At 41.2% G+C, this 15573-nt stretch overlaps 1 protein-coding gene across 9 annotated transcripts in view; it reads right to left on the bottom strand.

The window, feature by feature from the left end:
* Positions 1 to 15573, bottom strand: part of NAV2 (neuron navigator 2) — a 391388-nt gene that overhangs the window by 49470 nt on the left and 326345 nt on the right. For all 9 annotated transcript variants that reach the window (XM_039385983.1, XM_027732440.2, XM_039385979.1 and 6 more), the window contains one exon: positions 3586 to 3724. In XM_039385983.1, coding sequence (XP_039241917.1) covers positions 3586 to 3724 — 139 coding nt within the window. The remainder of the gene's footprint in view (positions 1 to 3585; positions 3725 to 15573) is intronic.

Genomic DNA, 15573 nt, shown 5'->3' with positions numbered 1-15573 from the left:
GACACCACATATCACAATAGTCTTTCTTCAGTCAGAGGAAACAGTTTGAGCTTGGGTTATTTATCTACATATTTGGTCATTATACTAAGAAGTATTTCGAATTTTGGATTTAGATAATATTATATTCTTGTACTTTCCTCGTGCAAAAGTTGCTTCCCTGCCTCTCCATTCAAAGAGAGCAACTCAGCACAGGCTTGAATGAGACTCTGCTTTCTAATTCCCATCTCTTTGTATGGATGCCAGGTTTGGGGATGATGGGTTAGCTTTCTATTCCTGACCACTGGTAGGTGTGCAATAAATTCTCAGTGTGACTGTTCCTATGTCCTATGCCTCTCCAAAATCATCGTTTCATGCAAATCTCCTACATTTACAGACCTTGGAAGAGAGCACAGGCAAGAAGCAACAAATAATCAACCAACAAAACCACCTAAACACCACCCCTCACATTAGTATCTTGTTTCAAGTTCCTTGTCTGGACTGTTAGTGTCCAAGAGCATGAACACTACTTCAAGAGCATACACCTACTTGCTAGTAAAGGGTTTACTCTAGTTTTAGTTGACTAGGAAATACTCTTGTACTTTATATTTCCCCTCTTTTACATCTATAAGATTAGTAGAGTCTCCTCGGAGAGAACAGCACTGCAAGAAGTCCTCCACCTCTGCTCTCTTCCATTTCATTCCACTACTACACCCACGGCCAAAGTTTTTCTGTAGCCTTTGAAATGCTGCACCTCCACCTTTGAAGCCCTCTGGCCAGAGATGCTTCTGTTTAATGGTAAACTCTGAGAACAGCACAGGAACATAAATAAGGAATCAAAACCAAAACACAGTGAAACCTGGCTTAGGGATTGCAGCTGAAACTCCACCCACCTGGAAGGGTGAAAGTGAAAATACTGTTTGCTGGAAGTCATGGCAAGACACGGCGAGCATGAGCTGGAAGCAAAGCCTGCAACCCACTGAGCTGGGAGTAAACCACCAGGATTTCTCAACTTATTCCTACAGTTTTGTAAATCTATTCCCGAGGCTGTGAACAGACCAAACACATCTTCGCTGAGAAGATGCCTGGATTCAACTGCGTAGGGATGCTGCTGTTTTCTATTTAAAGGAACCCTTCCATCTTCTGATCTTTTTACCATCACTTGAGTGAATTTATTACTCGGTCTCTTTCTCTCTTCAATCTTATTTCAGTTAAATAAGTTATTTTCAAATGCCCACCAGGTCCTAATTTCTCCTTAAAATATGTGTATGATGTGACTTTAAAGGTATACTACATGTAAAAAGTAACTTACCTAAGTCTGTGGAATATAAGGAAAAAATATTAGGGCCCCAAAACTAATACAGCTCATACATTAAGTGGTTTGGTGCCTGACATTATCACAGCAAGACACGGGAACATGGTAAAGCGAATTCTGGTTCCCATCACTAACTTGTTCAGAAACAACTTGCAAACACCTTCATTGCATTGCTACAAAGAGGGGTTACAACTATGAACATCTATGAAGATGGAGTTAATATCATATTTAAGTCCTGCTTCTCAAAGATGGGGCAACTACAGCTTCTGAGTACTCAGCAGCTCTGAAGATCAGTTTCTTAACAGTCTTTTTCCTACTGCAACTATGCCTTTTTCCTTTGCAGAGATGATTCTGCCCGAGTTACTGATTTTATCAGAGACATTGACAAGTTCAGGCTCTCTCCCTTTGATGTTGCTGCATTATTTGCCTGAACTCCCAGCTGCACATGTATTAGCTTCAAGCTCCTTCTTTAATTATTTGAAATCCAACTTCTGTACCATCTCAAAAAGATGTGACAGAATTACAGCAGCTTAAAAGTGCCTCCTATTTAGGAAAACCAAAGCAGTGGTGAGAAGGCCACACTCCTCTGCAGATATCTGCTGGTCCTTCAAGGCTCACCATCCTGGGGAAGGCAAACCTGGGCACAGGCCATCATACAGTCCTCCAGGCAAGACAGAAAATGTGTCTCTGCAGCATTCACTGCATCATGAGTTCTGAGGACTACTTTGGGCAGCAAAAAATCAACCCTGAAAGCTAAACATTTCATCCCTCCAAGCTGTTTTCATTCCCTTGGTTGACAAGATTAGGATATTCTGCTCAAACGAAAATGGACTATTTTATGGACAATAATAACAGTAATACCTAGAATAAGTTCATGAAAACTGAGGAGAGAAGCAGGTCACAGATACACATAAAAAACCTGCAAACATGACTTGTACGTTCTTGGCTCATAGTTTCCTCCTCCTATACCCTACACTCTACTGCCTGTACAAGCTCCAGCTGCTTTTCTTCAGGTGTTTGTCTGCACCCTCTTGGATGCTGTAATACTTGTGGAGGAGGAAGAGGGGTTCATCAACACAGATTTTGATCTCTCAGAGGTGTTTCCAAGAATCTGATCCATCAGATGATAGAAGTCATATGAGTTTCTGGGTTTTTTTCCCTAGGTTAATGTTTAGTCATGTCTCCCTATTCTTCCCTTTTTTTTTTCCCCAGCAGTATTGCAATGTTGAGACAGCAACAACCATCAAAAAATACTTCTAGTTGTCCATCTTACTCTCTGTTAGGTACTGACAAACACACTTGATTGATCTTAACTCCTCTCAACTTGTATGGGACTTGTATTAGCAGTTCAAAGTGCACATGAAATCGCTGATACACAACCAGAGGCTACCTGGAAACCCTTAATGGAGGCTCAAATATTCACTTCATGGCAAGGGAACAAAGACTACTATATGCTTGCACCACAGTCCTGCAGACAGAGCAATACTTCACAGCAACCACAGGTCTACATTAAAACTGATATTAAAAACAGATTTAGGGTCCCGTAATGAACAGGACTGGAGAAGATTAAAAGAGGAAGGAAGCTGAGGAGAAGGTCATATACCTACATCCCTCTCCTCTACCTGCTGCAATGCCAAGTCACCACATCCCAGTGGCTTTGGCACACAACACTCAAGTCCCTCAAGCAGGGCATACAAAAACAAAGCTGGACTTTCTAGTCCTTCACATTTCCAAACAAAATTCTGTGCAATTGGGGAAAAAAGAGCAGTTTATATTACTGCAAAACTCTGTGTTATGCAGCTTATTTGATAAATGAAAAACTGTTAGATACCTTCCTTTGTTCTACCCTCTTTGGATGTGTGGCATCTGAGCAAAAAATGTACATGTATCCTGCTGATGGATGTAAAATTTATCCTCCTGTGAAATGCTGCCAAACATAGAAAGCCTGCAGTAACAGAGAGCTCTGGAAATTTAATAAAATCTATTTCATGCTTACGTTTCTGATGGAAGTGTAAATAACCCTTAAAGTTTCATATTGACTTTATTAAATTCTTAGAATATAAATATTCTAAGAATATTTAAGAAAAGAACATAATACATTTTCTAGAGTTAAAAAAAAAAAAATCCCATTTACATCAGCTTTCTGTCCAGCAGTGCTTCTAGGAAGGCAAAAAGCCTTTGTTGTGACACCACTGCAGCAGAGATGCCACAGATTTTCCCCATGGAGGAAATATTTGTAAATGCCAAGGATGATAATAAATATCAATGTTACTTGTATAAACCAAAAATCTTACCTGTGCATCTAAGTTTTTGCGTGAGGAAGCAGGTGTGTTGGCATAGGAGCTGATAGAGGAGCTGGTGTTAATGTCATCAGTACTGAGATTATCTATGGTGTCACTGATCCCACTGCTGACAGAGCTGCTGTCGTCCCAGCTGGAGAAAAAGCACAAGGAAGGTAGGAAAATAAGGATCAAAAGACAAAACATCATTCAAAAGGAAAACTATTATTTCTACAAGCAGCCCATTAACTATATGTTTGCCACAGAGCCCAGTGTATACCATCATTAATGCACCATCATTAACCAACAGCACCAAGACATAGTTCTTCCTACTCAATCGAAATGTGCGCCTGCAGTCCCAGGACAAGGAAAAGTAGTGCTATGAAGAAGGGATATTAGGAAGAAATTCTTCCCTGTGAGGGTGGTCAGGCCCTGGCACAGGTTGCCCAGAGAAGCTGTGGCTGCCCCATTCCTGGAAGTGTCCAAGGCCAGGTTGGACGGGGCTTGGAGCGACCTGGTCTGGTGGAAGGTGTTCCTGCCCATGGCAGGGGGTTGAAACTGGATGATCTTTAAGGTCCCTTCGAATTCAAACCAGTTTATGATTCTACAATCTCCAAGTAGACACAGCACTGACTTGCTCAGCCGTAAAACAGAGATGGAGCTTAAATGCCAGGAAAAAGATCATCCTGAATCAATCTTTTGTACCTGAATGTTACACAGACCTGGGCAACAACCTGGATCTACCATCCACAGCATCACCAGTCTCAGAAAATTTTAGTGATTGAAAGTTTAGTCCTTCAGAGGGTACATAACTCTCCTGAGCTGTACCACACACCCCTTTCAAGGAGATCTACTAATCAGGACTACCTTCTTCCAGCATTTTCCAGTAAATGAAAAATGTGTAACTGGAAGTTTAGGACACAGAAAGCACCGACAAAATAACAGTCCATGCCTGAAGTGATTTGAGTGTTAGAACAGGAAGAATCAAAATGATCTAACAACTGTGCCAGATCCACCACTCCTAAAATGCCTGTAAAAGTAAGTTGCTCAAGGAAGAGATTTATAAACCAGCTTACAAATGCTCCATCTCTAAGAACAATGAAGCCAGGATTGAAACACGGTCCTGGAAATACCTCTGTGAAGACATTTCAGTCCACTGATAGATAATTTTTGCTGGAAATTAGTAAATATATATATATATACACACCATAGATCATTTGCAAGAGGTAAGAGCTCTGGTAGCTCTCTATTTTTTACCTCAGCTTCAGATTTTGGGAGCTCCAGACTCTCTTCCCTATTCCATTTCTGTTTGGTTTACAAACTTGTAGCAGAGATTGCAGTGAGGTTTTTGACCGGGGGAGTGAAAGACATTCACAAACCGATATACTGAACAGTTAATATATGCATTTCCGACTGCATTGTGTGTTGAGGAAGTGAACTATGTAAAGAAAGGCAACCTATCCCTGGCTTCCTGAACTTTATTCATAGCTTCACCACTGATTTACTATAGTCTGACTTTTGGATATTAGAAAGGGCTCAGAAAGTGCGTTGCCATATCTGACTTGGCTGCACTGATCCTCATGGAGTGAGATGATCATTTTAAGGAACTTGGGGGGACAACCTAAACATTCCAAAATCTGCCACAGACCTTTTCTGCTCACAGTATCGAAAGCCTTGGTGAGGTCAACAAAGGTTACACAGAGACCTTTGTTCTGTTCCCTGCACTTCTCTTGCAGTTGTCTGAGAACAAATACCATGTCTGTGGTACTCCTGTTGGCTCTGAAACCAGACTGGTTTTTGGGTAGAATTCCTTCTGCTATAGCGGGTATTAGTCTATTCAAGAGTAGTCTTGTCAGGATTTTGCCAGGATTTTTGGTGTGAAACAAGGCTGCGTTCTTGCACCAACCCTATTCACAGTCTTTTTCAGCATGAAGCTCCAAAGGGCCACGGCAGACCTCGATGATCAGGACGGTATCTACATTCGATATCATACTGATGGAAGCCTTTTCAACCTTAGGGACTGAAGGTCCATACTAAGACCTTAAACCATCTTGTCCGGGAGCTGCTTTATGCTGATGACGCCGCCCTCGTTGCCCACACAGAAGCAGCTCTGCAGCGTTTAACATCCTGCTTTGCAGACACTTTGGGCTGGAAGTCAGCTTAAAGAAGACAGAAGTTCTTTATCAACCAGCACCTCAGGAAGTCTTCCATCATCCCCACATCACCATTGGCCAATCAGAGCTCAAATCAGTCCAGCAGTTTAATTACCTAGGCAGCCTCATCTCCTCGGATGGTAAGATTGACGGAGAGATAGACAACAGGTTAGCAAAGGCATACAGTGCCTTCAGAAAGCTTCATAAAAGAGTTTGGTGAAATAAACACTTGAAGAAAAGTACAAAGATCAGTGTTTACAGAGCCATTGTGCTGTCTACTCTCTTATATGGATCTGAATCATGGGTCATCTACCGCCACCACCTGCAACTCCTGGAACGCTTCCATCAACGCTGCCTCTGTACAATCCTAAACATCCACTGGTCAGATTATGTGACTAACACGTCTGTTCTAGAACAAGCAGCAGTCACAAGCATTGAGGCCATGTTGCTGAGAACACAGCTGCGTTGGGCAGGGCACGTCTCCAGGACGAAGGACCAACCACCGCCTCCCTAAGATCTTGCTTTATGGTGAACTTGCCACTGGCTGCCGCAAGAGAGGAGCCCCGAAAAGGAGATACAAGGACTCCCTGAAACAACATCTCAGCCTTGGCCATATTGATCATCATAACTGGTCTACTCTGGCCTCCAACCGGGAGGTCTGGAGACACACCATCTATAACGCTGCTGATGCTTTTGAGAAAGCACGCAGGATCACTCTTGAGGAGAAAAGGCAATGCAGAAAGAATTGTGTCTTTCAGAATATACCACCTAAGGAGTCTTTCTGTTGTGCCTTTTGCAACCGGATGTGCCTATCTCAAATTGGCCTCTTTAGTCACCAGTACGCTTGTAACAAACGTGGGTAGAGCCCTCCCCAAATCTTTGTTCACGAAGCCTAGCCATGACTATAGTCTGACTACATAAACTTTGGCAACTTTGAAAGGAGAATCATTTCATTTTTCTCACTTAGCACTACAAAACAGCTACCTGTATGAGTTTTAACGATGATTTAATAATTTTAATTGCTTTTTGCTTACTTGGGAGTACTCTGTTCACCCACATCTATGCAAGGCCTTTGAGGGAACTGAGCCCAGTTTGCTGGACCACATGAACCACAGGGACATCCTCCCCCACATGTCACAGAAAGGGTTATTGCTGGTATCTACTTCTTGCTTACTGCTCTGTTCCCAGTGAAGGTCCTCAGCAATCTGCCAGCACAGCCATTTGTATCCCTGATCCCCATTTGTGCCCCTTCTCCCTATATCCCTGCAGATAAGCCAGCTGGGAAACTCAGATCAACAGCTTCCCCCAGTCAGATCACTTTTTGTCTTCAGGAAATTTGGGATGCTCAGCCATACTGCTCTGCTGGCAGAGAACAGGGATGGGGAGGGACAGGGACCCACTGCTGACTCCTACCACAGGCATGGAGCCTTGAGGCAGCCTTTTCATCTGCTGTTCTCCAACTCATGAAAATACACTCCTGCCAGCCCTGATTGACTTTCAGGAGTGTCCTAGTTACACAAAAGACCCTGGATTTCCAAAAAGATTTTCTGAACCATATTCGATAAACCCACGGATAAACTCCAGCTCTCTTGATTGGAAAGAAATACTGCACTTCAGAGTGTTGGTGTTGCTACAATTTAAAGGAAAGAGATAATTTTGTTTCCTAGATTTACCTTCACCTGGATATTTTTAAAGAGGAATACACCGTAATACAAAATAGAAATACATGTTAAAATAAAACTCACAATGTGAGACCTGTTGAGTCTGAGAAAATCAGACAGCCAGATTTGACACAGCAGTTTTATTTGCTATTTTCCAAGATCTTTTTCAGCAAACTGAATGAAGGATATGCTGCCCACACAAAGAAATCCATGGAATGTTAGGGAGGGGATAATTGAAGATTTGGAAAAAGATTGAAAGACTTCTTTAAAGCATCTTTTTATTTAGAGTAGGCAATTAAATATTACAATGCAAAATATTGAAAGCCATGTTACTTCTAAATTTCAGTTTTGAAAACAGGTCCTATACCTGATATTTATTTCTGTTGCAAAACCTGTACCATAAAGCAATCACAATTCCTAGATTTTATAAGTCTACAAATAAGGTTACAAAACAGTTAATAAAATAACTGAATAAAAGAATATGCTTCTCATTTTCCAAAGTTCTGTGTAGCGACTAAAACATTTTCTATTTCTGAAGCTATAATAAAATAATAACGACCATAACAATAATAATAGTATCAAAAATAACAATGTTTTCCATGCTCAACAGTTTTAATTTCCTTCTTATGGATATATGGCAATGGGCAAAAAAAAAATTAGGTACAATAATTTTTCTCTGTGGGACTCATAGTCCCATCTTGAATGTATAGAATATGAAACATTCAATTTTCAAGCACTCACCATTGTTGAACTATCACAAGCCCCAGTTCATCAGCATCTAAAGAATGCGTTTAATGTTAATCATAAGTAGTTTTTCTGGCATCAACCAGTCCTGTTGGCTTCAGTTGGGCAATCTGAGACATTATGAAAATATTTGAGTGCCCTTCTGAACTGCGACATGTGCCTGAGGACAAAGGTAGAAACATGCACCTGAATACATTGACGGTTGTGGCTTCTCCTGAAGTATATCCTGGGCTTTAAGTCCTTTATGTTCTGATGGAAACTATGAACAACTCCAACTCTGTATTTTCAAGTTTACTAATCTGTTACTAAAATAAAATAAGAGGTCTGAAGATAGATGTTTAGCATTTTGGGTGCCAGAAGCTAAGCAACACAGCTCTTGTAAGCGTGTTGATGACTATGATGCTCAGAGCTGTTCTAACAAGGGAAGATGCTGTGTCATCTAAACCCAGACATCTCAGATCTAGCTTTATTTAAAAAGTATCCCTCCAGTAGGGGGATAGAAGTGCTCAGTCTCTAGCTAGAAAAACAGGATCTCAGAGAACAAGAAAACACCTAAAGAAATTCTAAATAATTTTGAAAACCTACATAAATCATTATTGATGCTGCACTTTGGAGTAGCACCAGAGAGGGCTGGTTTTAATGTGAGATGCATGTAGAATTCACCAAACTCTGTAAATTACATGCTAATGCAAGCAACTTTCTAAGCATACAACATATACTGTTAAAAAGTATTGCAATTAAACCACATGTACTATTTAACCTGCTTGGCAGTGATCCATTACACATAAAAAGCTCTTCCCTCCAATAAGTCCATCACTAATTGCACCAAATCACCGTATTTGGTACAATATACACACCATGGACACACTACTCCATGTCCACGGATAAAGATGGACACATGGGTGAAGACTGAGGCTTCTCCAGGGGAAGAGGTAACTGTTACCAAAGTGAGGTATCTGTTTCACATTGTTCTTCAAGCCACCCCAAGCCCTCCACATAAATTAGTTCACTTTTACCTTGATCCAGTGCCTTGATGGTTAAAGTCATAAGCAAGGAAGCAGAATGGGGCATCTAACAGCCCTAATTATGGTGTTCTTGGCTCCCAGAGCCAAGATAACATCTTTGTAATTTAGCTGCTGCAATTAATAATTTCTAATGTCAGCAAAAGTCTACTCAACCATAACCTGAAGCTGAAATGTTTGGGCTTTCCTTTCTCTATTTGATCAATCACCTGAAACTTTACTTTGATTACTGAAAACTACAAAAATCTTAAAAGTGTATTATATACGGAAATTATACAACCACCCACTTAAAAACTCCCACAACCCTGCCCCCTGCTCTCTATGAAACCAAACACCTTCCTCTCCCTCCCCACCTCACTCTGCTCACCCTAACGCAACTTACAACATTGCTACTATGGATCACCCACCTACAGCACCAGATCAGCTACTCAAAGCTGCTTTTTGAAACAGGTTTGCAAAGTGGTTAGGCTCAGACTTGTATTTTTCCACAGTCTATCAGCACTTTTCCATCTTGCATAATAATCATCCACAGAATTGGCTCTTCTTTGTCAGCTTGGACAGCAAACAAAATCATTTTGTGATCCCTAGGATAGTCCCCTCGCTGCAGAAATCTTCCCCCTTTGCAAAGGAGTCATTAAAATCCTACTAAATAAAGCTATTGTTAAAGGTTGAGAATGCATCTTTTCTATAGATGGGTGTGGATTTTAACTTTGTTGGATCTTCAACTCAAAACCAAAATTACAATGAGCTGCTGAAAAATATATTTGTCCAAGAAAGGGCCTTGGGGCTTTACAATATTTCAAGTAGAAACATGGCAATTATCCTCTTCTACCTAAAAATTTAACTATTTATGAGTTGATAGGAGAACAACAACAACAAAAAAGGTCAAGGTACGAAATGATTGAAACTTTACAGCATCTTTAAAGATTTAAAAGGAAAAATTAAATGTGCTCTAACACAAGATAGTAAATATTTCAGTTTCCACTGTTTTTTTCTGGAACTGCCTACAATACTGATCACTGTGTCAGAAATCCAAAAATCACATACAGACATGGTTACATGCATGGTTAATCTGTTTTACACTGTTATTAATCACCCATCTCCCCCACGTCTTCAGTTACTCTCTCCTTACATCTCATTATAGGTATGTTAACATAAACCACTTTGTTTCTAACCAAAAGAGGAGCCCAGAGACAGGACTGTTACCTTGAAACACTTTGTAAAGCCAGACCATGAAAAGTAAACCAGGAAAAATTAATATAGACCATCTCCAGTTGTTCTTTCTGGAGCAGAATCCAATTGATCTTGAAGCCAATTCTTTTAATGACATTTTTTGGGGCAGAGTTAAAGTGCTGGAAATGTTCTGTGAGCTATTCAGATGTTTTCATGTTTAGTGACTATTCGGGTAACTGTCAGCAGCTCTCTGTCAAGCTCTGTTTAGAATTCATCAAGACAAGGTTTCAGGATTTACATTTAAAATACCTATTTGTAAAGAGAATAACTCACAGAACAAAATTAATCAGCATTGAAAAAGTCTGGGTTAGAAAAGATTTGGAGAAGTTAGAAAACCGCACATGCTCTTTTCATTTAATCTTTTTATATCAGTGCTAATAATCTTAAGAAAATAACACTGGATTTTATTTTGCCCCTTAAAAGCTAACCAGGAATTTGACCAAGCCATTGTCAAAGTTGAACACAAATGAGCACACACACACACAGGACCTGCTAAACCCAGGTAATCTCAGGGAGTTACCATTTGAAACACTCTAAAGCTTCATGAAACAATCTGACTTTCCACTGAACCTCATCATATCCTGCTCTGAAGCAGATATTCCAGTGGCACCTTCTTCACTGGCAGGCTTTGCTCAGAGCCCCTTCAGCCGTGGCTGTCTGGAGTCACTGAGCCAGCAGCCAGCACAACTGTATTCAGTTGCAAAGTGCTTGACTGGTGGAACTTGTTTTTTTGGCCATTGTTCACAACCAGGGTTCCTCTGGCACCTCCACAGCCTCGGGGAAGGGGAGAAACCAGAGCCTGTGACCCAAGTGCTGGAGGAACTCCCAGCTAGGTCTGCAAAATTTAGTGTACAATACTACAACCAGCTACCAGCCCCCTCTCTTGCATTCAAAACCTATAAACCATATTTTTGGTGTTCCCCATTTATCGTTCTGTCTGAAGACTCACTGTGTTTATAAAGCAGTTTACAGATCAGCTCTACATTGTGTGCACAGAGCACCCCCTTGGCCAGCAGCACACTCACCTCCCTGCTTTGAAGGTCATGGGATTAATGCTCATCCCTGATCATGTCCGTGCCACTACACTGACTTCAGTGAAAGCTGGAAACAAAATCAGTGTCTTCATATCACAATAAGGTCAGCGTTAAATCTCAGTCATCACGTTAAAAAACACGCTTTGTTTGTTCTGCCTTTGTTTCCACGACAGTAAGAAGTGCTGAAAAAAGTCTTCTAATCAAAGTTTACATACAAAGCCTCCGGTGCCTTCCAGAAAATAAATCCCTCTAAAGTGTACATGTGACAGTGATAGACTGAACAAATCCAGAGGTCAAGCCCAGGCCGCTGGGGATGCAGTGATGGACCGCCCCAGCTCCCTGCAGTCCCCCTGGAATGAGGGAATGGGGAGGAGGTCCCTGGCAAAGATCTAGGTGTAGGTCACCCTTGCAATACGCCTCCTACTCCCTCTCAGCAAGGTCCCAGCCCAAACACCTCCTTACTACAGGCAGACAGACAAGGTGACCTGCCTTGGGGATGGACAATTATGACACGTAAAGATTAGACTGTGTGGGTTTCTTACCCTGCCTTACTCACCAGTACCTCTTTCTTACTACTTCTTCCTCAAAAGCAGATACTCTGGATCACATCACCTCCTCGTACAAAGACACAATTTAAGTTTTGACTTAAAGCAGGGGCAGCACTCACTGAACACTGACATAGTTTCTGACACCCACCTCCTGCCCACAAGCTCCTCCAGCACTGGACTGAGCTGGTGAGAGCTCAGCAGCTCACCAGCAGTTACTGGAACCCGGCAGCTGCTTTGTCAGAGGCTCCAAAACACAACAAAACCAGGGTTAAACACGAAGAAAAAAAGAATAAATCACCTCAATTCTTACAGGACTGATGTAACAAAAATATGTAGGGAAAGGAATGAAGGGCAGTATGGAAATAAAACTATGCAAGATGCATTTAAATTCCCTGCTGCTGAGCATGCTTTTGAAAGACTCATGGACTCAACTGCCCTGTGGCCATTTGCTCTCTGGCCACTACTCCTGAACAAGTGGCAGACTGGGACCACTGGGCAGCCTCACCCAGGAAAAGGTGGATATTGAACACCCCCAGAGGCAAAACCTCCTGCAGCTGGCAGGTAGAATATGACTCCTTTGCTTCCCACTCTTGTTTTAATCCATCCACTCTAACTCCACTACTGACACCAATGCAAATCTTTTAGGTCTGCAGACTGTAACCCCAAGCAAGAAACATGCAGGCACAAAATGAAGATGTGATATGCATATATGCATGAAGACTCAAAGCAATTCTCAGTCACTATTAAGTTTTTCCTCACTCTAAATACACTGCAAAACTCCTACATAAGTTGATCAAGGCAAAAACCTGTGCAGAGCAAACAGATTTCACAGGAGAACTGCTCCTGTCTCACAGCAGCATCAGCTGCAGCTGAGCACATGGAGACAAAGACAATGCACACACTTGCACGCTCTTCTCCCCTCAGAAAAAAAGGAGAAAAACAACAGAAATTGTCTTTCTGAATACATCACAGCCTGCTGAAATATATCTTAAAATAAAAGCTGAACTTGGCAATAAAAAGTGTTAATTTGATCACAGGGCACAGCACTGCCCCTCAGGAAGCCAAATCACTGAAAAACAACCATTGTTATCACACCAGTGATTTATAGAACAGATAGACACACAATCAAGTAAAATACTTTATTCTTTGTAAAACAGAGTTGTGTGGAAGATGTCAGCTACTACCAACTCTGAAAGCAGGTTTTTTTCCTAGCAGAACAGTAACATTCTAAATAGTACCAATAACACCTGGTTTATGTCAGCCTTTAAAATTAGGCTTATTTGAAAGGAACTACAAAAAGGAAAAGGATCTTATAACCTTACTCAGACAAATCAGTAAGCCCACAGAAATTTGCACAGGAGTGAGAATACGAACTGGATATTACGTAGTAAAAAGCAAGTGCATTCCAGGCTGGGATTTGGCCTGAAACGGACTCACATACGCCTTTGTTTCCCTGCAGAGTGAGCTCATTCCCACAGAGGTTCCTCCTTTGCACAGAAAACAGACTTAAAGTGCTAAAAAATAACAAAGCCCCATAGTTTTCTGATACTAAAAGCCTGTAACACTAGTGGAAAGATAGCTGGTTAGACTGCAACCTGTGAGTACCGACAAACCCCAGAGAATCATGAAATTAAGCCAGAGAAAGCAAATACAGTAATAGGTGTCAGTTCTCGTATGGGGAATTTTCTATTATGTTACTCAAATATTTGCAATCTACTAAAAATCTACTGATTTCATTCAGTGATTCAAAAAAAACAGTGCAGAGAGAAAGTTTCTCAGATTTATCCATCATCTAATGTTTTTCCACTGCTGCCAGTATTTACACGGCTAAACCTCCTTACACAAAGGTGTAACACAACACACTCCCATGATTTCAAAAGTGCAGAAAATCTCTTACCTTGCAATATTCCCTGGCCAAAGCACCTCTCCACCTTGTTGCCCATGAAGAATTCCAGGAAAGGGGCTCAGATTTATTTTGCAGGTTGATACCTTCATTAGGCTACCATCCAATACCCCCCCTAAATAAACCAGCCTGAAAGTTGGCTATCTAGGAAGAGACTCAGGAAAAAAAAAATTTGGAGCAAGGTTGTTTTCCAACAGAGCCCTCCACATTCAGCAGCTCCGAGAGAGGAGACACTGGAAAGTAAAGCCTAGCTAGAAGGTGATCATCAGAAACTTCCCCTGGAAAGAAATCTGATCCTTCAACAAAATTAACCTCTGAAGTGCTGGAAAAGTGAGAGGTCAAGACTTTCTGCTGGGACTAGGTCATCTGTGAAAGCTGTAACCTGATGGCAGTAATCAGGCAGACTGGTGCCTCCAGATCATGTACCGTGTCCTACAAAGTAAAAGCTCTTGTCAGCAACCCTGTACTTGAAGGCACCAAATGACAACATTTCATCTCAGCTAAAAGACTACAATCTCTAGAAACACTTTTCTTACTCTGATTGTATAGGGGGATTCAACAATGTGACTGCTGAAACAATTGTAGTTTTATGTGAAAGTAGCAGGAGGCATACTCCAAATGTTTTAATATAAAATATTGGGAATACTGGTAAAATGCACGATTTTTTTCTTTTTTGGGGGAGGGAAGGGAGGGGGTAAGAAAACATTTTTCAGTATGAATGGTACTGAAAATAGCAATTTATCTGCTGGTACCTCCAGCAGAGACCTTAAGGAACTGAGATAAGATATGCAGTATTTATCTGACTTATCCTTATTTAGTGCTGTAAAGTAAGGGGGGCTTACTACTTCCCTTTATTTCAAGGAGAACAGAGATAGTTATTTATACATATTTGGTTGATAAAATTTTATGGTGGTCAGCATTCAAAAGTCTTATTTTAGCTGAACATAAATACTTTGACAGGATTCTTCCCAGACCTCTGCATTCTGATACACGTGTGGGATTTTTTTTTCCACTATGGGAAATTACACCAGCTCTATTTACCATGAGTAGTAGTGCTCAGAGGCAGTAGTTACCCTTATTCTGCATGAACATAAGCTGTAAACTTCAGAAAACCTGGAAGACAATGAGAACTTGGAAAGCTGGTCACTTACAGTCCACGTGGACTTATCACTCCTGGAGTCTCCTGAGTGCTAATGGGCACTGAACCGGAAATGATACGTGTACCCCAAAAAGAGAAATACAAGAAATACAAGAGGAACGGTAATAAAACACAAATGGATATAAACGGTATGAATGACAACAAATGGTATTGGATAACTGTGACTAGTTTGGCATGGAAAGCAGCACTGGAGGTTGGAGTAGAAGAGCTGTGAGAGGTTAAGAAGTCCATGGGTGCTGAAGAACCAGGGGACTGGCTGAAGGTCATTGTGAGCAGAATGGAATTGGTGCAAGAAATGCTACAAGTAGGTGTGTAAGGAGTCTGTGGAATATGCAAAGACCATTTCCATTATTACTGAAAGATTTGTTCACTAAGCAAGAAACTACATTTCAAATCCAACCAGGATAGATTTCTGCTACCAGTGAGGTCACCAGCAAGGGATCCTGTCATGGAAAGGAGATGGGCAGCCTTTTGGATGGAGGAAATAGAGAAGACAACACCATGTTGTTGCCTTGCCCTCACCTTAAAAAAATCATCAACCATTCA

The sequence above is a fragment of the Pipra filicauda genome, unplaced genomic scaffold (assembly GCF_003945595.2).
Source record: "Pipra filicauda isolate LSUMZ 115617 unplaced genomic scaffold, ASM394559v2 scaffold45_size4122338_pilon, whole genome shotgun sequence".
NCBI classification, from domain to species: Eukaryota; Metazoa; Chordata; class Aves; order Passeriformes; family Pipridae; genus Pipra; species Pipra filicauda.
This window is presented reverse-complemented; position numbering and strand designations above follow the sequence as displayed.